This window comes from Dicentrarchus labrax, unplaced genomic scaffold, assembly GCF_905237075.1.
Source record: "Dicentrarchus labrax unplaced genomic scaffold, dlabrax2021, whole genome shotgun sequence".
NCBI lineage: Eukaryota > Metazoa > Chordata > Actinopteri > Moronidae > Dicentrarchus > Dicentrarchus labrax.
Window position 1 is genome coordinate 8,994,991 of NW_026136702.1, and position 23,742 is coordinate 9,018,732.

A 23,742-nucleotide genomic window follows, 5' to 3' on the forward strand; every position below is an offset into this window, starting at 1 on the left:
TTCCTTTGGCCTCCTGGGAAACACATTTGTATTCATATAATTCAGTGCTGCCTGTTCGGTGCATTTAATTGGATCTAAAGTTGGTAATCTTGTAAGAAGCATATAGTAAGAGTGGAGATAAGAGCTCCTAAAGAACCGAGATTAGAGAAGTTGGCGCCACTTTAGCGCGAAAGATTCTTGATTTTCAGAAAGCCACCATTCTTCACAAATTATTAAGCAGAAAGAAGTTGGAGAGGAGAGTGAGGAAATATCTGACCACGTGTGCTGGGAATAAACTGCATTGTGCACTATGAGGCAATATTCCAAGGCGGCATAATACAACTGAGGAAATTGTTTATTTTTCATCCATCCTCCTGCCACCATTCATCCATACTCCTGCCAGCAAATACAATGACATTGTTTCTGTGACAGCTGGGAAATGTTCTACTCATCACCCCGAAAACCATGTCCCTGCCAAAACACTGCACTGAAACTGGCTATAAGCAGCCTGAGTTCAGACCACGGTGAAAACAAAGGAAGAAAACCTAGAGACTTTTAACACTCAGGTTAAATGGAAAAATGAATGATAATGTTTACGCTGACATGTTCACAAAGAACTCTTAAAAGGTAGAAAACAGCTTTGGTTTGAAGGTTGAGGTTTGACTAATGCACTGTCAAGGTTAACTCATTGTCTGTTGAGTGTCGACTAACAGATCATGAAATTACCGAGATGCAACTTTAATACTTAACACATCAGATACAGATAAGTGGACGTCAGAATATGGACTGTCACCAAACCCCCAGTCCTCATAGAAAAGACAAACATACATTGATTTCTACGTGTATAAAAGAAAAAAAATAATAAAGTCAGGCATCTTGAAAGAAAGAGTCCAGATCCTCTGTCATCTCAGCCAAACCCTGGGGGGCGTTTGCTGCCGCCTCTCGAGCTGCACCGGATCCTTTGGCAACGGCGTTATCCTGCGACCTCTGTGGAGTGTCCATCTCTCGCTTTATGTCCTTGCCTCCGCCCAGAACTCTCTGGCTCTCTATAAAGTACTGGTTGGGGTGATTGAGAGAGAAACTGGCTTCCTCAATCTGCACAAAAAAAATAAAATAAAACAGGAGAAAAACGATGAGAGAAAATGAGAACAGCAGTCTTTTTTTTTTTTTTTTTACAGGAGTGGCAGGTTGGTGGCAAACTGATTGATTCAATGTTATGTCACCTTTTATAAGATGATCTTGTAACATCTGCTTCATGGGGAAAAGGTGGAGTTGTTTGCTAATTTACTAACAATTTACTTAATTTATTAACAATAATGAGGACAGCAGGCTTTCGTGGCCAAATTAGCAAGCTAAGTCACCGGCTAACTGTTCCATCGGAGCACAGTGAAGAGATGAAATGCCCTTTCAGGAAATGAAATGTCAAAATCACTCATGGCGAGTAAAAACCTATGAATCAATAAACAGATGAAGTTCTAACTCTCCTGAATGCTCTTTCTCTGACCTTTTCCGTAATTTTTAAACAACCACGTACTTCTGATTGATGTTTTCAAAACCATTTCATATTGAAGGAGTAAATGTTACAAATGACTAGCAGCTCTATCAGCGCCTTCCGACTGCCAAATTAAGATCAGTAAGGACACATTTCACTTTGCAATTTCTACCTGTTGAACCACTAGAGTGAGGAAAATCGTTTTGCTGAAACTAATTTGAAGGCAGTTACGTAGGGATTTCACTGCTTCCTAGAAACATATAATGTATCCGCGGGGGAAGGGGGGGGCTGAAAGGGTTGTTAGATCAATACTGACTACTTCACCAGCTGCTATGATTTCTCACTTCCCAAAAGTGAGCCTGCACTCTTACACAACCCTCTGTTAAATCTTTGCTTTCATCAAATAATGGCATCCTAAGAATGTGAATCCAATGTGTATAAATTGTCCTGTGAAGCAGACTAATTAATTTTACACATGACTGCAGAACATAACATCTTTGATTTTATTTATTTATTTTTTTTTACATCAATTGTTTGCGTGGACTAAATGAATATAAATGTAATGGCCGTAAGCAAACACATGACAACAGCATTTTCTATTAAAGGCACGGAGCCAAGTAGCCCAGGGTTACACTCTCAAAAGAATAGTTAGTAACAATATTTGCTTTCTTGCCTATGGTTAGAGGAGTAGATTCATATGACTCTCATATCTGTGCACTTTTACATTCACGTATGTGTACAAGTTAAATAAATGACACACTTCGTGACCTTTAGGAGGTGCTGGTACTGTAGGTGCAGTTGATCTATCTGAAACTGAGTTGTAGCAGCACATACTGTACATACAATTTTCAAAGCAATGACGGTAGTTTAAATAGCCATGTTCCAATTGGTCTGGTGTGTTATATTGCTTTAATACTTAAGTCCAAACCTTGAATTTTTTAATAAATGATCCAACATCTTAAACTCTTTGCCAAATTCAGCTGAATGTCATGCATTTAATGTCACAAGCAAATATTTTCTGAGTTTAAGAACTTGTTTTTTTTTCCCCCCTCTAAAACGAGGACCTTGAGAGTGTGACTGAAAGGGATGATGACTCAAGCATCCAAACTGAAACAGATTAAATTAAATAAGTATCCACAGGGGACAAAATACATCGGAACGCTATAATAAACTTAGAAAAAATAAGTGGCTATGATGGCCAGCTAATGACAGAGGTAATGACAGTTCTGGGTCTCTCCTGAACCTTCATGCGTGAGATGCAGGGACCAAACCCCCCTGTCTGTGACACAGGTAGCCCCAGTTACTCCCCACTTCAAATTAAATCTGCACTTACATTATGTGTCAGCTCAAAGTACTTCTGGCACGCCAGCTGATAGTGCATGCCTTTAACCAGCTCCAGGATCTGCAAAGAAACAGGGACGGGATAGAAAAAGAGAACGTCCAAGACACCGGGTTAGGTTAGGTTAGGACTGTTTTCTTACACTGTTGAACCGTTGCACCTTAGGTACTGACTGCATTTAAAAGAGGTTCTTGTCAACATTTGGTGTTGTTGCAGCTCTGTATAAAAAGCTGTTTTAATTGGCTTTAGGTCAACTACCTACACAAACATTCCTCATAAATCATAATGACAGCAGTGAAAACATACTTCAAGAAATCATTGCAAATGTAATGAAAACAGATCACAGCCTTATTTGGCTTAATTGAAATATTCCTGCCGAGTCAATTCTTTGTAGAACAACTGTTGGTAACGATTACACCTTCCAAGTCTTCTGGTACATCTTATATGATTATAGGATTTCCTGGTTTTCTGAAACTCTGTTAAAGCTAAAAAGTGAGGATTCGAGCAGGTATTTTAAAGCCCAGGCATGAGTGCACACTCAGGGTGAGTGACCTGCTGTAGGTCTTCAGCATTCACTACGAGGCGGACTCCTTTGCCTGTATTTGGCTCCTTCATTATTCCCTATATTCCTGAAGGCTGCCTCCAGCGTGATGCTGCCACAAGCAAGCTCGACACTGGGGCTGCTATTAGATCAGTAATGAGCTGTTCTTAGTTTCTGCCAGATATTGCAGTTTTTATGATTATGTTTAATGGAATACGAGGAACATTTGAAAAACGCACACAAAGACTGATAGTAAAGAGAAATGTATTTCTGTTTTCTCTCATGCTAAAGAGAAAATATCAAACTGGTGTGATAAGGTCCTTAGGGTATTAGAGAACCAACATGTGGAACATCCACCACACACTTGATCATTACATTACAGCCTTAACTATCTTCACATTTCAGGTCTCTCAGAAATAAACTACTATGAAGGGAAGATGTTGTACATCATCCTGTGAAAACAAAAGTAAGGAAATCTTTAGGATTTTGATACTTGTGTCTGCACTGGTTTCCATGAAATTTTGCACAGCCATTCATGGATGAATCCTTATCACATGGTTGATCATGACTATTGTAGCGCCACCAGCAAGTCAAAGCTTCGCCTTATCCAGTCAAGTTTAATTTCCTCTGGCATCACCATGAGGTTGACATTTGTGTTTTTGAGAGAAATTTCTCAATAATTATTGAATGGATTGCATAAAATGATGACTTTGGTGATTCATTAAGTTTTCATCTAATGCCATAAGCAGGTCATTTTTAAAATCTGTTCAGTACTTTGGTTCATGACCAAATGCCAGCAAAACTAATGAGATTCTCAGCTGTACTTTGCGTTGAGTGCTTATGAGAAAATATTATCATACTAACACACTAAGCTAAGATGGTGACATCAGCATATTAGCATTTAGCTCAAAGGACCGATGCAAGTACAGCCTCAGTGGACCATTAGTCTTGTCAGGCTTTGTCTGTATGACAACACTACTGTCAGCAAATGTTTATTTTTCTTAAGAAGTCATTCACAGGTTGGTGCAATCTCCCCAGCAGTGGTTAGTCTACTACTTTCAACGTGTATTTTCTCAACTTGTAAGAACAACTGCTCTCAGCCACTGAGTCATGCCAGTTTCTGACACAGACTTTAAAAACCACTTGACAAATAACAACTTATATTTGCAGAGTTTCATGAGTTCAGGGGGAGAAATGTAATACAGAAGATGTTAGAAGCAGATAATGGTGGCTAGAGGGCTGTTCGACCATTTGAGAGGCCTAGTAAAGAGAAGTCTAAGTATATGAGAAGTCTACTGCAGGGGATGGCACCCACCTGACTGATTCCACTGGGGGACACCTTGTAGAACTGAAGTTTCTGCTTCAGCAGTTCTGGGTCGCTGTGTCGGAATGGACATCCTACAAACAGGAAAAGAAAATGAATTAAAATAAACATCTAAGAGAGCATATTACCTGATGAACAGATGGGAGAAATTCTGTGAAAAAGATTTTGGTAATGACAAATGTCCACAGTCTGTTGTGTCACTATTTCCAAGCCACATACTTAAACTAAAAAGCCTGATAATGACAGCTGAGTGGCTTTATTACGGGTAATGGCGTGTTCCAACAGCCGTCAACTCACCATGATGGTCGCCTTGGCTGGGTGGGTTTGATAAAATCACCTTCATGCAACTGTAGGGGGTGTAGTCTGCTCGCTTGCCTTCTTTGCCAAACATGTGGCGGATGCCGTAGGCATATGCTTTGTCAAACTACAGAGAGAGAGAGAGAGATGAAGGGAGAGAGGAAGAGAAGGCATTAGTGAGGATGAGAGTGTAAGAGGGACAAGGTTGGGGTGAAAAGAGACATTGTCATACATCATGTCAGTTTTGACAGGGTGTTTTCCTCAATGAAATATAGAGCTATTAGAGAGAACCTGCTGTAGAGGTGTCGCCACACTCGAGATAGCTGAATTATGGATACCGGAATATGACCATCTTTCCCACTCATTGATTTTGCCCCTTGTCCTGCAGAGCACTTTGAATCAATATAAAGGAGCACGTTTTAAATACAAGAATAAATGAAGGAATTGTTAATGCCGTGTACCAGTATTCAGTGCAATGTGCCCACCTAAAAGGAGACCTATTAAGCTTTTCCTTAGTTTCTGTCATATACAATGTTACAATGTTGGATGGTGATATTAAACAAGTCAGAATTCAGACTGCTCTGAATGTTTCCAGCGTCTTTTTTGACCTAATGCGATTAGCCAACTTTGGCTCGTCAAAGATTTTTTCAGATGGTTGCTCCAGGCAAAGCACGGCTGAGCATCCCCATGAAGTATAAGGACCGGCTCAAATCCTGTACTTGTACTATAGTGTATTCTACAATTTTGAGGCAACTTCACTCTGATGTTTGAGTATTTCCATTTTATACTAATTTTTAACTTTTACTACATTTATTTGACAGCTATAGTTACTAGTTACAGAAAAGCAGTGTATAGTTGGGGTCACATTTCAGATGTCTATGTCTTGCTATATTTATTGCCTATTAGAAAGTGGATACACAAATTTTACTTGGCGGATACTACACTATCTGTGCCAATTACTCGTTTCAGCCAAACACTTGCTCAACCGTATTAAGAACTGTTTTTCCTTCTCTCCTTTCCCATCTCACGTCCCCTCAGATTTCTACTGTGACCCATGGGGAACCAACTATATCTAAAGCAGTAAAAAGTAGCTACACCTCAACTAGCTGCAAAAGTACAATCTTTATGCATTGAAGCATCAGTATTAACAATCAGAAACTCTCATACATGATAATATATCACAGAGGCCATCTGTTAAGTTTTGTAAGAACTTTTACTTAAGTAAAGGTTTTATGCTGCTTTTCTTCGTCTTATGTGATATCTCAGAGTATCTTTGGAATTTGGGTTGTTGGTTGAAAGTGAGCAAGAAGAGGACACCGCCTTTGGTTTTAAGATATTAAGATGGGTATTTGCCACAATTTACAGGCATTTTATATAAACTGAACAATTTAGATTAAGACAATAAGGTTATTCAATGACGATTCAAAGAATCATTAGGTATTTGGATGTATTTTATCCCTTTTTTAATTTAAAGCAGCCTAAAGTTATCATTACTGACAAACAGGCTGCATTCACAGTTGGACAAAACTAGGCCTTGCCTAATCTTATAAAATATATCTATGACCACACTGCAGCAGGGTTTGAATTCAATCTAAGTATGTGAGTCCCCGATTTAATATCTGGGGAAATGTTTATGTGATCTCTCAAGAAGCAAAACATCAGAGTCAAGGACACAAGTGAACCATATCAATAAACTCTTAAGTGCCAGACTTTGCAAACCTTCACACCATCGTCTGTCCAGGGGGTCATTCTACACAATCTTCACAGTGAACCGTTTTTATATGTACTACACTTATGTGCAACCATAAAAAATGAATTACAAGGACCCTGCCTCTGAAAATCAAACAGTAAAATACACACAGTGTGCTTCAACAGTGGCAGAACACAATCACCATGACTGCACCCATCATAACACATTAATGTTGCAATAAAACCCTTGAACTTGCTAATGTGACAAGCTGCAGTGGCAATTTAAAAATCCATAAAATCTTCTTTAAGTACAATGAATCAAATATTAATTATGTAGAGCTTCTAAGGATTCAAGAGGACATTTCCTGATTTAAGACCCCCCTACTCTATTAAAACGAATCTTGGAACTCCACTGGCACTAAAGTGTGTTTAATATGTATTATGTGAAATAATTAGGAAATAATAAAAAAAATCCTGTGTGGTCTAAAAAAAAAGGCATAGTAAGACTTAGAAATGGATATTAAACTTTCACTTCTTCCAGGTGAAACTGAGGTGGTCTAACTTATTTTTTGCTAAACTTCACAAGAACAGATTAGAAACACTCTTAAATACAGGGACTAGCCACAATCAGCCCTATAGCTAAACCTTAAAAATGAAACTAATGTGTATTAAGAGATTAGAGTGAACAGTTTTTGACTTGCCGTTTTCTAAAGACGTTTGATTTGTCTTTAAAAACATTAGTCAGCTTCCTCTCAGCAGCCAGATGCTGTACAATTCATCTTGCAGCTTGTTCTCAACTTGTCCTACTTTTCTTTTTTTTTCTTTTTTTTTTAAAACTCATATTGATTGCAACTCCTCCTAAATATATGATATGTTCATTGTGCCTTTTAAAATCACAAACTCCGGTCCTACACTTACAGATAATCCTGGATATACTCTAATACATCTGACCTCCAAACTAAGGCGATACAGAAAATCAGAGCAGAGAGTCTAAACACAAGCACAAAAGATGCATTAAAGGAGCAGAGCCACAGCTCTTCTAGTGCACATCTTGGCTCGTGGGGCTACATCACTGTAACATCCCCCCACACTCTAGGACACATTCACAAAAACCTGCGGCAATGGAGACAGAGAAATAGGACACAATCAAAGGGATTACGTACGTGTGTGTGCGTGCATGTGTGTAAACTTGGCACTGCTTCTTAGGCTCAGTCCATAGTGACTGATATGCCTGTAGCTCCAGTTCCTCTTGTATGTAATACCATTAAAATACTTCCCTTTTTTAATCTGCACTACAGGCCTTTTTCAGAACCAAAAAAACAATAAAAGGTGAGGGACTATAAAATACGGCAAGTGCGCACAAGAGATGGATGAAGAAGTTTGATGTTGCAGAGGAAGAGGGCCGCTTTTTAATACACACAATGCAAAAGTAGAATGTTAAACTAAAAGGCAAAAGAGACAAATTAGAACTGCAAAGACGCTGTGACAGGCCTGCAGCAAACCCTAAAAGTTGCACTAGTTGTAGGAGTTCAGTGTCATTGTTCTCCAAGTTTTGTAAGGAAAAGCACAGGTATAAATAAAATGAATGATAGCTGAATACCATATATCTGCTTCAGTGTCAGAGTCCTGGTATTGTGCATGCTGCCTTACTGTCAACACTATCATGACTTACTGGGACATTTGAAGAGAACAAAGCCATTTCTGTTATTAATAACACCTGTGTTTTTCCTGCTATGACAAGTCAAAATCTCTGCTATGAAAAGGGGCTAATAGAGCTGAATTAAAAATGAACAAGTAGTTTTACAGTTGAAAAATAAACATGTCAGTGCTCTCTAGTGAAAAAAACTACAGTATCTGTGATAAGATAATATCAGCTATGTGTCCTCCTAGTCCTAGAGTGTACACCAGTTGGACAACTTGTATATTCAGCATTAGAAGTTAAACTAAGTGCAGTTCTCTAGACGTTTCCTGTTCAGTCCTAATCAGATAACGGTGTATTGGCTGATATTCTGTTTATTCAAGGATTTGGATCATGTATGTCAAGTTGTTGAAATACCATATTTCTGCAAGCAACTCATCACAGAGGTTGCTGTTGTCTGTTTTTTCCCAAAAGTGAGACAGATGCAAAGAAAAGAAGAAAAAATAAATAAATAAATAAAACTCAGAACATATTTTTATATGTTGCAAAGACGGAGCAAGAGGCTTTTTCTTAAATGTACTGAAATGATCAGTATTAAAAACTAAAACAACATGTTGTAGGTTTGTTACCAAACTTTTAAGAGCAGTTAATATAAAGTGTCATCTAATGAATTGCTTCGATTGTTGGAACAGACCCCAGAGGAAGCCAAACCTATAAAAGTGAAAAATGGTGTCAGTTAGTGGAAATTAATTAACCTGAAGTTAACATCTGTAAAACAAGCAGTTCAACAACAGTCCTACCCCACAGCAAAAAGAACCCACCACGATGTGGTACAAATAGACACTCCTTTAAATAAATAGGCTAACTTCTGTGGCAAGAAAAATGGATAGATCAAGTTGATTTCATCAATTTTCTCTCTCCCTCTAGTCTAATATTACACCGGCTCTTCCTCCAGGCCTCCCTTTCGGCACCGCTGCCTCCCATCCTTTTTTCTGTGCCTGTCGCATACTAATGAGCAGGCTTTTGTGCAGCCTGCCACGAAGTGCAGCCACTGACTTAACACATACATCATTGTGAGAGCTGCGATCTGGTCAGCACCATTCTGCTGTGAAACAAGGGCTGGGCTTTGTGCACAGCCCATCACACTTTCTCTGGGAGCTTGTACATGGGAACCAAGCCACCTCAGAAATGGGGCACCGAAGAGGGCTGCAACATGAATCCAGTGTACTGTCAATGCCATGGGGCTCTTACTGAGGGCCAATAACAGATACTAGGACAGGAGAGGCTAGATGGACACTGCTTTATTCATCTAAAAACATGCTTTAACAGGTGTCAGTGACAAAGCTTATTCTGCTATTGTATTTCTGTAACTACTTTACAGATGACGGGAAAAATGGCTGCCCTGACTCCTAACATTTTGCTGCAGTACGAAACCATTTCAAAGGGCTACACAAATTACTGGTGACATTTGTTTGCTTTTCATCTCCAATTAGTAATGCAGCCTTGTTAGTTCTCTGCATTATTTCCCTCACCTTTCCCCCTGTCTAAGCCCAATTAGTCTGGTTACATAGTGCCAAAAAGGGGTCTCTAACTCTTTTCACCACTGTCCCAAACTGTCCTGAAATACAATTTTAACCATCCCGAAGAAAAATGCTAGCGGTTTCAACTATAAAATGGCTGTTTTCCTACAATAAAATTATTTTGATAATTAAAAAGTGATGCGAAGCAAAAATAAAATACCTTCAAAATTATTGATTTAGTCATTAGTGATAATGATTTTATTTATTTATATCACATTAATTCAATTACTTAATCAACAGTTTATTTTGGGTAACATCTGTGAACTTTGTGTTAACATTTTTTAAATTTTTTTAAATAGTACAAGAGAAGGCCACCTGTCTGGCGTGCTCCTATGTATAATAAACAGGTTTGTGTCTTTTCAATTAATTCTTAAAGATCCCGACAGCCACGTAATAATTCAGTTTACATCTTTGTCCCTACAGGGGTAATTTACACTATAGATTTTACAGATTTACTGTAGAGGACAAAAAACACAAACACAACATAATGGGGACATCAGTCACAACCGTTACAGCATCTGTTCGTTAAATGTACTCAAACAATTGGAATGGTAGCCATCATAAAGTGCTACAAGCTCAGGTTCAGTGTAAGTTAAGGGCATTTAAGACACATATACAAATACTCTAAAGTGGTAATTTCAAAACTCCTGTGTGTTTCTATTCACGGCATGTTCACCAAGGATGCCTTTGTCACCTTTTTCCCTCTTTATACAAAGCTGTTCTTTTGCTCTGAGAGATGTGAAAAACCTCAAAAGTGACTAATTTTCCAACAAGTATTTGACACTCGAACAGCTAAAAACATGAAGGACTCTATCTTTGTGCATCAGAGTCTGGTCTGGAATTCTTTGATGTGGCGTCTCATTACTACTGAAACTGTGACACCAGCAGGAAACAGAGACTTAAGATATTCCCACAACATGCCCAGATACTTTGTCTGGCTGATGCAATACATGGTTATGGACTGGAAAGAAGGCAGACTACCTGAAGTGACATGCTGGCCATGTGATCTACTACTACAAATCGTTATTCAAAAGGTAACACGGCTCGGGGATTGGCCCACACGACAAGCACTACTGTGCCAGATTGCTGCTCTGTCTTTTCAGCTTAGAACAATTTAATGATTTCTTGGCACTCCTTGCACTCTGTTATTACTACATCTTTTGATGAGCACTCAAAAATGTGTTAGATTAAGCCGAGTATGGGTGTTTAACTGTCGGATGGACAGTATTTCTTAAGCCTTGCACTTTGCAAATATAAGTTACAGAATATAAATGATGAATATATAAACAGGTAAAAACTGTTCCCGTTTGATTACTGAAGTTGTGTAACAGACACTGTCACAATGCCATCAGATCGTGCTGGTTCAGCTGTCCACTACTCCTAGCTGGGGCTGGGCAGCAAACAGTCTTAGGAGGTGGACGTGTGATATTTGTATACACTTTTATTTAAAATTGAGTAATTAAATAAAATATGTGGTGACAACCCAAAGAGAATAAACCCAGTTTTATTACAAAGAAAGACTCTATAATGATAATAATAATAATAATAATAATAATAATACTACATATGGTCAGATGATTATACTTTTAAAAATTAAAAGTCATGTGAGTGTTTAAATATAGTGCACAGCCCTGTTAGTCCTGTCAACCAATTGACGCTACTACTAAAAGAAAAAAAGGACATGGCACAAGTGAAGAATATCTACAAATAACTTTTTTTATGATATGATATTTATATATTGTAATTGGTCTTTTAACTTTTTAAGACAAAGTTTGTTTTCGGAAGGTATTCAGGGAAGCGAAGACCGCCATACTAAAGGGTTTTGGGTGAGTAAGACGCCACTGAAAACACAGAAAAATTACCTCAACAATGTAACAATTATCAACAAAGAATAATAGAATAAAGTTAAATCTCTTGAATTGATGAAGTCATTTTCATATTTCACGTAACACCTCTATCTCGAAGTGGCTGCACTGAGGACGGACCATAAAAAAACGACTCAAAAAACAGAGTGAAGTCTGCCATATCTCACTACTAAGATTGGCCAACCAAAGCGATGTATACAGGGATGTTCTAACAGTCTTTAGTGTATACTGTACAGTCATATCTGTGAAAGCAAACTGACACAAGCAATTACCTATTCAACAGGCAGTTATGTTCTTGACAGTAAATAAGGAAATGCATTGACATTTATAAGACCAGACTTTTCAACCATGTACTCAAGTCAGACACACTGAACAACAACATATCTGCAGCTATCTAAGGACCTAATTAAGGAAGCAAAACCTGATGCTGTAGCTGTTGATGTCAGAAATGTGAACACAATCATGTGAGAACTGTTAAATAAATGTTGATGTAGTCGAGGGTTGTTTACAGAACAAATACACAGAATCGTTTCCACTGAACTGCAGTAAGAAAATCTGTCTGTTTCGTCCAAACTGTTCCATCATGTGGTGTCTCCCGTCACTACTGTCTCTCCTTCACATTAACAATGGAGGTTTCCTTCATGCGGAACAATTTGAAGGTCTTTACTGAGTCTCTGTCCTTTATTGAGAGGCACAATAACTGAACTCATGACCACTTAAGTCTTCCAAAGCCTCATCACAGCAGTGCATGCAAATAATACCAGTGGACTTTTTTTTAATCAATACAGTCTTGATGGGGTCACTTCATCACAGACGAAAGAGCACCACCCATTTAAGTGTTGAATAGCACTCTGGAGAGGGTGAGACATTCAGACATTCAGACCACTTTCCTACAGTCCACTAATCTGGTGTTCAGGGATAAACTTGTCAGAAGTGAGGTTGTACAGAATACAGCATATACAAGCCTTGGAAAATGAAATGGCCCTCTAAAAGAAAATATCTGGTAATAGTCAAAGAACAATTTGAGACCATTTATCTTGTTTTAAACATAAAGTGGGATAAATGTAGGGCTGCCCCCTAACAGTCGACTTAACAGGTGAGAAGAGTTTTAGGCGACCCACTTGTCATTAGTTGGATAGTAACAGAAAAAGAAAAAAAATGTTACTTAAGTCTGGGGCAGTCCTAGATGAATGTGTAGCGTTGATCTAAAATTAAACAAAATTAAAAATGAGAAAGTGCCATCTGGCCCCGTCTTTTATGATATGGGTGAACTGGGTTATTGCATCATTGTCACATGTTTTATTTTTCATTCAGTTCATTTAGTTCACTATGATCTCATTATGATTATATAATTATACATCCCATAGATCAATCTCCTTGCAAGCTGCTGGTCTTACTAAAGTTGCAGTGACATTTGGCTGAGCAGGGCAACCCACATCAACATTTAACAGGAAACTGAGAGGTGAAAAGAAGAGAACGGATTTCTAAAAACTACAAGTAAGAGTAAAGCAATATTGCATTAATATTGTTAACATTACCTTGTCTGCGTCCACTTTGCCTCTGATGAACTCTGACCTCCAGAACTGCAGCGCTTGCTCCAGAGAGAGGCCGATGCCTTTGAGGAAGAGGCCGTACTGCATACGACCGCCATGGCGGAGATGGTGGCTCTCTCTAAGGTTCTGGTGGAGCTGCCTCATACAGAGTGGGAATGACTTTCCTGAAAGCTGGAGGCCGACAACAATTAATGACGCACAGATATAACATATATATACCTGTGGATATCTATTGTTATTCTCACTTACTTTTTCTCTCCTTCCTTTTCTATGGTGTTAAAAATAATGTAAACTGATTGATTAAAACTTAAGTGGGAATAAACACACTTCATCTTATTCCTAGCTTTGGGCCAGCTGTATTACTATACAAACATAAATTCTCCCCTTTTAAACCACTCACTCCCAAATAAAATGGCACCTTGAACTTGATATTTCAAGAATCGATTGTCAATGCAACTTACTGAATCAATTTGCTCCAAGGAGATCTTTCCAACGTTCTTCTGGATGCTGTAATCCTGTCCCACATAGGCATGACTACAAAAAAGAATACATTATCAGGACTGTGACCAATAAGACTAAATTTCTTTAGTAATCTTAAAACAACTTTAGAAGCAGAGGGCTGCCATGAAAACTGATTATATTTTCTGAGGTATGATTCCTCAATGAAATTAAGTCTGTTTGATAGAAAATACGGTTAAGACCTGACCGGAAACCATTATTTTAAAAAAATAATATAATACATCCCCTGTAACCTCCTGCCAAACAAACTTAAATCTACTAAGCTGCTATCAGTAGATTTTTAAGTCGATGGCTTTGGCAACCCCTTGAGTCCCACATTGCATTTCCCCTTACCAGAGATTAGCGGTCGGCCCACTAATCTCAACAACCTGCCCACTAATCCCCATCAACAATCAGGCAACATGACTTCTTCCACCCCTATATTCATGTTCCTACTTTTATCTAGAGTAAAGATAAACACCCTCACTGGGTTCTGAGCTGCCCTCCTTTGCTATTGATGCTGAAATGAAGTCGGCTGTCGACTACTGAATTCAAACGTATGTGCTGTTGCTGAATCACATTAACTTTCAATTTAAGGTTAAGGTTTTTACATTAAGGCACCTCTACAGGGATACCGCCTTAGCAATATATGTTAGCAGCAGTTGTATTGTTCGATCAAGCATAATAACTATATGGACATTTTAAGTGCTTTTTTGGTCAATAGATATAGTTAAATATTGCAGATAGTGAAATACTTAGATGAGTCATCAGGCTTGTATTGCATTTTGGGTGAAACCTAATCGTCCAACACATCAAGATAAGCAACAGCTTTTACTGCATCGTTCCTGTCTTATGGAAAACTACTTGCACTGTGCTCACATAACAGGCTCTGATCGTACAATAAGTAGGTATCCCAACCATATGTTATTTATCTTGTGCAAAGTGCACACTGAGCTCTGTTTAATCTGTCAATTTTCACCCAAAAAACTGCACTTTTGTACAAAACTTAAGACCCATTACAAATCAATAAAGTAATCTATCCCAAAAATAACAACTGAGGAAAAACATGGCCCCTGCCACTCAACAACCAACATTGCCCAACGTGACAGAGATACAAGACAGTGCATGACAAATTGAAGGAGAAACAACACACATGTTGCATATTCCTAATTACCTGACTGAGTAACAATAGGAACAGATAATGCTGTGCACATAGCCAGGCACCAGAAGTTCACACAACATCTGGACTTGTCTACAGGGACAGATTGCGTTTACTCAGACTAGCCACAAGCCCCCAATGTTCTTTGGTGCCAAAGATCAATCCTGCTAAATCTCTTTTTCAACAGAGTCCTGGAAAAGTGGCAGCAAAGTTATTAATCCTGCTGCTTACCTGAGGTGGTTAAGGAGCGGTTGGAGCCGTTCATCAGAATGCACTGCTGGTAACGAGCGGGCTGTCAGCTGCAGAAGAGATGGACATCACATGAGTAATGGTTAATAGAGCTGGTAAAAGGACCAGAAATCCTTAACATTGCAGGTTAAATGCAAAAATTAAGAACTACACAAAATAACTAAAGGTTAAAATAGACTGCTATCGATCAGGAATAAACATTTATTGTGGGTTGCTCAGTGTTGTTACTTCTGTTATTCTAACTAAAAAAAGTAAATAATTGGCATCAATTATAAGACTTGCAAGGATCCTTATGTTATTAAATATTTGGTGGCAGTGCCAGAAAAGCATTAAAATGTATTAAAATGCATTAAAATTCCCTCAGCTGACTTTAGGTTGATCATACATCATCCTGAAACATCTGTAGCATACGAAACTACTGTCAAGTGATTCCTCTGCACAAAAAAAACCCTTACTTAAAAACTTAATTTATTCCCTGTCATATATATATATATATATATACATATATATATATATATATATAGTACGCAGTTCAGGAAATTAATCTTTGAATATATTGAATGTATCTTTAAATATATGGAATGAATCTTTGAATATATAGAATGAATCTTTGAATATATAGAACGAATCCTTGAATATATTGAACGAATCTTTGAATATATTGAACGAATCTTTGAATATATTGAACGAATCTTTTAATATATGGAATGAATCCTTGAATATATGGAATGAATCCTTGAATATACTGATAAAAAATTGAGAATACTTAATGAAATTCAAAACCTAGTTGTATCCTTTTCATCAAAGTGAACTGGAAAACTTTTTTGCTAGAGGCTGTACTCCAAATGACACTTACAGTTTGGAGACTATATCGCGTCACCTTGAGGATCATATTTCCATTATTGCGACATTCATAGTGCTTATGAGTAATAATGTTCAACAAAACATTGCCGAAAGAACATTATGCGTCAGGATTTTGCCTGAGGCCTGTTGTAGTCGGCCTGCCACGATTAAAAAGGGAACAAACTTCTTTGTCAGGAGAACGGTATTGGGCACGGGTACTATTGGGAGGATTTTGGGCCGTACAAGCTCTCGCCAATGAGTTAATAATGCCCTCATTGCTCAGTATTGCTGCCACGAGGTTCCGAGCTGACTGACTCATTCTCACTTCTTGCAGCAGCAAAATACAAGATGGCAGCAGTGCCTTGATGACGTCAGTCAAGATTCATTCCATATAGTCAAGAATTAATTCCATATATTCAAGGATTCATTCAATATATTCAAGGTTCATTCAATATATTTAAAGATTAATTTCCTAAACAGCATGCCATAATATATTTCTGTTAAATGAACATCCAACCAATAACTGGAGTCATATGGAGAAGCAGCTTTCAATTTCATGCCTTTTTAATGACACATTCTCTGCTATGTCCCCTTGTTGTTCCCAGTGGAGGAGAATAACCATTACAGTAACACAGACAGTCACAATGGCACGGTTACAAGGAAAATAGTTTCGGAGCATTATTTCATTCCAACAGTTAGTGGTGCGGATAATTACCAGGGAATGAGGGAATGGGAGAATGGTGGAACTGGACTGGATCTTTTTATTTGTTTTTCTTTTTTGAAATTTGGAAAATATGGTCCTTCCTGTCCCATGATGGAGGACATGTGCCCACTATATGCCAACAGTAGTACAGAGGCAATGACTTTCTGTACTACACCACGAACACACAATGCATCCTACAATGTGACATTCACACATATCCCAGTTTGCCAGTAGTGAGTTTTAGATGAGTGCTGTTCAACTTGTCAATGGGCATTTCAGGTCACTGGTTAAAAGGAGCCCAACTCTTTATCATGAGCACAGGCATTACACAGAAACGCACTGATTGAAAGCGACGACTCGGTTGAATACAAAGGACGAACAACATCGCGGAACAAAAATGGACCTTTGTTCAAACTCCCAAAGAATGTTCTATGCACAAAGCAGCGGACTGCCAGTCCCAAAGTAGACTCAAACAGCAACTTTGGAAAGGCATTGCAACTGCTGTCACTATTGACAGCTTTTTAGTTGGAAAAAACAAAATAAAGGACGAAGGATGACATACATGTATGTGTGCATAGGTATTAGAGAACTAGACCAATATACTGGCCGGTATTAGCTTACTGCTGATAAATATCTGTAACAGTTTATATTCGGCAGATAAGAAACAAGAAATTGCAGCACTAGATTTAAGGGTAACTTAGAAACACAGTCACTATAACACAGTTTGTTGCACCTCATTAATAGAACAAGTCTATTCATAAACTATTTAGTGCCACTGCCTACGGTTGTTGAATGTGCTTGTGTCTGTTGGCTAGCAAGGACCCCTCACCACAATGTAACTGAACCATGGTTGTCTTCTCACATGTATTATAAAGAAGGCCCCTGGTTACCACAACATCATGTTCCATGTCCCTAAGGCCATTTGAAGTGTGCCGATATTGCGCCTTCGTAGACCTCCTTCCACAGCCTTTAAAAAAACATCATGCCCGGAGGGACAATAAGCACTTTCATACTAGCTGTCTCCAGTCTTCCCTTCAGACATTTTATGTCATGTGTGCATACTTATTCCCCTCATTTGAACCCTGCGCATTTCCTTTAGTTCCCCTCGGGGCACTAAAGGGGACAACCGTGGTTGCGATTTAATAATTTGCCTCGTGGAACCCGGTCTACTGTATAGACAAAACATATCCACTTAAACCACATGTACAGGGAGACAATCTAATGCAAAGAGAAGCTGTGTTGGACTGAGTCAGAGAGGTGTTGTTTAAAATCTATGTCTATGTCTATACTGTTTAGGTCAGAGTTGGTGTATTGGATTGTGTGTAAGATGTTTCTATTATTGATTTAAAGCCCAGTCCATGCCCAGTCTACATACATAAAAGACACATTTGTGCTAAATGTTTACACTATAAACTACAGCGCATCATGCCTGCAGTTGTTGTCATGTTTCCCACGAAATACAAATTATCATTTGTCTTGGAGCTTTCTGTAATATTACATAACTTTCATTATTCATCCTTTCCAAAACAGTGAAGACTTGCAAACACTTACTGCGAGAGCTTTGGAAAGCCTAGTACGGAAATCGTTGAGAACAATGGTGACAATGTCCTGGTGAGGGATGTACACGTAGCCTGCTTTGAGGTAGACTTTCCTTGTCCGCACCAGATCCAGGGCATCTTGAAATGGAACCTTTAAAATAAAAGAGAAGTTGAATAAAAAAATGTTTTCAATAATAAATGCTTTTAAAAGACATATACGTTATATTCCATTTGCATTCATCGTCAGTGTCAGGATGCTATGGCCAACCCTTCGTAATTTTAGAGGAGGAATCCAAGGATGACACTTATTCTAGCAATGTTCTATAAATAAGTGATGATTTACATTCTCTCAACCAATAGGAATGTCAGCAACGAGCCTCAAATGAAAATTTATAGTTAAGTAGCAGGCCATGACATTTTCCCCTTTCCTTTCCCTTATTTGAACAGAAAAACTGAAGACTTGAATCCATTCAGCTGTGAAAGGCAATGACGGTGATCTGACAATCCGCCAATTATTTTTGCAGGCTCTGCATTCATACCGATTTCAGAGATTTCTACACTATGCGATTCAATTTAGAGATTCAACAAAATTATGTCAAAACATTTCTTTAGAAGTAAGGCAATATACTCAGATAAAGAGTGGAAATTAAACATTTGTAAGAGCAATGAATTCTCCAAAAAGTTAATATAGACTGCGTCGGGGAGCAATATTTGCTCATTTGTCATCTGACAAAATATTGGCCCCAAAGGTAGGAACATCCACACTTCCTTTCTTGCCAGAAACAAAAAATGTTGTTCTTTAAATTCAACACCATAAGTCATTGTGGAAGATTGCACAGTGTGTGATCTGATCTGCATGCAGTGGATGTGGTTGATATCTTAAAAGACACCTGTGAATGGGACCCAAATTATGTAGACAGACGGCTCATTTATTCAAGTTTGTAATAGGGTACTCTAACAAGTTAGCAAACAATAGAGATGTTTTTGGGCATTTCCCTCCCCCTCTGCTATCTGCATGTTACCGTTTTCAAAGTCCCCATTGCTACGTAAAACTACAACTTCCGAGTTAGCAACCTACACACTGAAAATGGCAAATCAGCCTTACCTGGTCACTGACAAGCTGGCAGCTACAACCTTTTTTTTTTGTTTAACCATTTTAATGCCAGGCCTCATCTCCCCACATCCAAATGCTCTACCAAAACAAGTCCCCCTGACACCATCGCTGCACCTGGGCTTAGAGCTACCCAAGACAATTGTGATTTGGTTTTAAGAAATACAAACAAGCCTGAGCATTTTTCCCCCTATACCGGAATGATAACGGGTTCAGCCAGACCTTTCTGCACCGCTGGCACAGCACTCAAATGAAGTGTGGAGGTCTGGCTAGGCGAGACTACACATCAACTAACCTTAATTTTAATACTGGTGCCCCTTCAACATGAAAATAACCAGTACTGATCTCCTGTTGTTCTAAGATTCTGGACACTTCTTTGTCAAACTGACCATTAACAACGTACCTTAGAAAGAAGTTCAAATAATGGAGCTTTTGATTGCAAATGGAAGAATCACTTTGAAGATAATTACAGTGGGGTAGGTGATTTTAACCCAAGAGCATTTACTGGTTGTCTGATAGATACCAATGTTAAGAAAGCCATTTCTTTATTAAAGTTACATTGAAAATACAACACATTAAATTACTGATACAATGTCTGGGTGGCTCCCTTCGGCAAATATCATCCACTATGTGACAACTAAAGTAATACAAATCGCAGAATAATATTCTACACAAACATATCCCTTTTATGGAGGCTTAGGCACTTAATATTCTAAGTGGTCTCAATGGAGAGAGAAAGACGAGGAACTCACTTTGTAGAAGTCCTGATCCTCCACAGTGATTCCACTGACGGCGTAACTGGAGTTGACAAGTTTATCCAGCAGGGTCTTCTTCTCCTCGACACTGATCTGAAAAGTTATTGATGAGGGAGATGAATTTCAGTAAAGAGCTGCAAAGGCAGACCTGTGTCAGATTTAATACACTGAAGGTTGAGGCTCATGGAAACCAAACATCATTTATCTGATGAACGCACCATTTTCATCCTTGCTTGACAGATTATGTGTTGATGTATTATTAAATATTAAATAGTTGATACTTTTTTTTTTTTTTAATTCACCTCCGTTTTAGGAAACCCAGCTGCTGCAGTGTTTTCCTTATGCAGGTCTTAAAGACATACTTAAGTAAAAAAAAAAAAAAAGAAACTAAACACTGTTTTTATACTGTTATTATTCACATGCAATTAGGATTATTAATTACTGTTTCTGTCAAAATATATTCATTTATATACACTTAAAATCTCAGAAAAATTAACTCTTTTACTTAAAAAACCTCTTCAACATTTTAATCACCATTTAAGGAAACCATAACATTCAGGGGTTCTGTTACAGTGAGCCAACAGCTCCATCTAGTGAAATTACAATTGAACACATGTTGCTAATGGAGCTTGTTGGCTTGGGAATATAATGCACAATATTATTCACTGAAATTCACCACTAATACGTTTCTGTGTCAGCTTTCTCATATTTGTGACTTGTTCTACAACTACGACAGGACCCCACAAAGCCAGAGGAGACACATACAGCAGAGTACTTTGTCATGAGTAACATTTATAGACATCATTTTGCTACTTTTAGCTTGAAGATTAGTACAGAAATGCTTATTCTACAGACGCTTTCAGATAGTGCCCTGTTGAGATCAGTCAAGCCTCAGGTAACAAAAATATTGCAGTTTTTAGCTAGAATGAATGTTCTGAGTTACAGTGTTTATCTAAAAACTTACCGTGTCATATTGCAGATTATTTCTGTGGAGAAATTCAAGCTTGTGTTTTGGAGGCAGGTCATTGAAGCGGTAGCGGAATAGATCAACTTCCTGTTGTATAAACCACCGTCTCAGGTCCTCCCTTTAAAATAGCATTAGATATAAACATGTATTCAGTTGCATTTAAACTACATCCCTTTCCATAGCATTTTTTTTATAGAAACTACTAACTTACGTCTGGCAGTAAGCAAGTCTGAGAATGAAGTGGGAGATGTGGTCCTTTCTTCGTTTCTCATATTCACTTGGTCCACTCTGGATTTTTCTGTCATCCTTTACGGGTTAATGGAGATACATATTTTATGGACATCTTCGCTTTCATTACTCACAAATATTTCATTACTTTTGTTGACACAAAAAACCACAAGCACAAAGGAGCACATTGTGCAGCACTAACTTTGATGGATCAAGTGCAGTGTGATGTTACATGGTGACATGTAAATGGTCTTATGGCGTGATAAATGCAGCACTGCTAAACTTTAAAACCATTTTTGATGTATGTCAAGCTAAACATACTCACAGCATCGGGTCTGTAAGGAAAGTTCAGGTTTTTAAACTCAGTCTCCAGTTTCTTTGCGTACTGCTCTGACAGTTTCACGTAGCTCACTCCTAAATTCTCAATGGTCTTCAACACTGCAGTGGCAATAAAAGAAGACAATATAAATATCATGTCCTTTTTTTTTTTTTTAACATGTTTAAAATGTATTTCACAACAGCAAAGAAAACTGCTGCTTACTACAAATGCTCTACTGGCATGAGACCGAGGTCTTACGTTTCAGTCTGTCGACAGCGAATGTCTCAAATTCAGAGAGAGAGATGTTTTCAAGAGGAGGCTGCCCATAGAACTGCAGAGCATGTCCATAGAGCTCCGTCTGAGGGTTGATGTTGTTTTTCCTCCTTCTGCTTGGAAACTGCATAGCTCCTGATGGAAAGGGGAAACAAGAAAGTTTTCAATAATGCACAATAATGTATCATTAGATAATATGTCACTGGTAGTCACAGGCTTAATTGGTGCAACTACAATTTCTTTATTTGAAGAATACACACACTGCGAGGCACAGACCAGCGTGTGTCTAAATACAACTTCATGAAAGCTGAATAAGTTGCACAACTCCTCTCCAATGTACCACGATTTCTTTATGTTAATAACGGTCCCAGCTACCTTGCCAGGGTGCTGATACTGTGTGAATAAAACATGGTGCACTAGAGAAGAATTGTGTGACTGATTAAATCCTTGCAGCCTATAAAAAGGTGCCACTGCTAACAATTAGCAATCCACTGACCTTAATTTGGTCTGACAACTCAAAGGATGCTGCATCCATCTTTCCTAAACCAAGCCACATTAAATTACTGCCTCTGTTACTAACTTCCTGTGTCCATAACCCGGGCAGCAGATATGGCAACTCCACTAACTTATTGCAAATGTGTTCATACACCACAAATCACCATTGTGTCACTGTTACAGACTGTGTCAAGCAGAAGAAAGATATTTAATATACATGCAACAGAATGTGTTTTTATCTGCAGTAACTTGCCTTCTCTAAACTCAGTAAGGTATAAGTTGATTCAGGGATACAAAAATCTGGCAAGACAGCTGTGAACCCACTAAAGAGACAACTGGACTGAAGATACTAGGTTAGCTAGTGATTGATGATGTTACAGTAGGTCCTGCAGCCCCGATAAAATACGTGCTTTCTCTTTAAAACCAACTGCACCCTGGTGGAGACTTCATTAAAGCCATACACAGAGACCCTAAAGTAAAGTTAACAAGACTGTACACTACCTTTTTTTTTTTTTTTTAAGTCAACAACACATCCCAAACACAGGATAGCTAGCGTTACTTCTACGTGGTGGAAGATGCTAGATAACATACAGTAAACTAAAACAACTTCTCACACGATAAACCATATATAAGACTACTGGAACGACATTTAAACGCTTATATTTTCGTTATATTACCGATTAGACGATGGAGTCGCTTCTCCTTAACTCAATCCCGCCAAACAAAGTGCGTTGTTCAACAAACGCGGGTTAACGATGACGTTTCAGGAAGAGAGTCGCAGCGAGTGTGCGCTCGTTTAGTTGCTCCGCCCGCCCCGCCGTATCTCCAACGTTGATGCTGACCTCTATGAAAATATAATAAAGGAAATACCTACCCCTTTTGTATAGCAAATATCAACCAGTCTTATAGCTGAAGAAGTTAAGACTTGAAATGAAGACACACTGGTTATACATTGAGTATTTTCTTGATGCAGGAATTTGCGGGTGCGTCTCTACTACATAACAAACGCACCCGGGACTAGTGGGTTTACCCATAGACTGAAATGTTATATATTATTATTTTTCCCCTCTCTAGAATATACTATTAATAAGTAGAAAGACCCGTGTATTTATTAATAAATGGAAACTTTGGAAAACATACTGTCAATGGTTGAAACATAAGAACTACAAACATGTCTACCCACAGTGCCCCTTTCCTCGAGCACTGAATCAGCCAATAGCAAGTCTCCAAAGAAGACACGTCAGAGCACAATCTGTTTCATGCATTAACACTACACATGCTTAAATATCTTATGGAAAAGTTGACC

General features: G+C 38.4%; 1 protein-coding gene across 1 annotated transcript; it reads right to left on the reverse strand.

The window, feature by feature from the left end:
• Nucleotides 1-316: 316 nt before the first annotated feature.
• prim2 (DNA primase subunit 2) lies at nucleotides 317-23,209 on the reverse strand. Its single transcript, XM_051377221.1, has 14 exons — nucleotides 23,114-23,209; nucleotides 21,927-22,076; nucleotides 21,675-21,787; nucleotides 21,333-21,427; nucleotides 21,119-21,239; nucleotides 20,152-20,247; nucleotides 18,302-18,439; nucleotides 15,187-15,254; nucleotides 13,760-13,832; nucleotides 13,284-13,469; nucleotides 4,973-5,099; nucleotides 4,667-4,749; nucleotides 2,805-2,873; nucleotides 317-1,074 (listed from the first exon to the last, which is right to left on the reverse strand). Exons 2-14 carry the CDS (start codon nucleotides 22,069-22,071, stop codon nucleotides 847-849), a joined length of 1,542 nt encoding a protein of 513 aa, XP_051233181.1. The 5' UTR covers nucleotides 22,072-22,076; nucleotides 23,114-23,209; the 3' UTR covers nucleotides 317-846.
• Between the last annotated feature and the right edge of the window lie 533 nt (nucleotides 23,210-23,742).

Bases quoted from the DNA above. Each gene is read 5' to 3' on its own strand.
- prim2 (XM_051377221.1), bottom strand. From the start codon at position 22,071: ATGCAGTTTCCAAGCAGAAGGAGGAAAAACAACATCAACCCTCAGACG. The intron at 18,440-20,151 runs GTGAGTTCCTCG...TTTATTTTAAAG, and splicing joins AGGATCAGGACTTCTACAAA to GTTCCATTTCAAGATGCCCT. The intron at 13,470-13,759 runs GTAAGTTGCATT...GTCGGCCTCCAG, and splicing joins CCTTGGAGCAAATTGATTCA to CTTTCAGGAAAGTCATTCCC.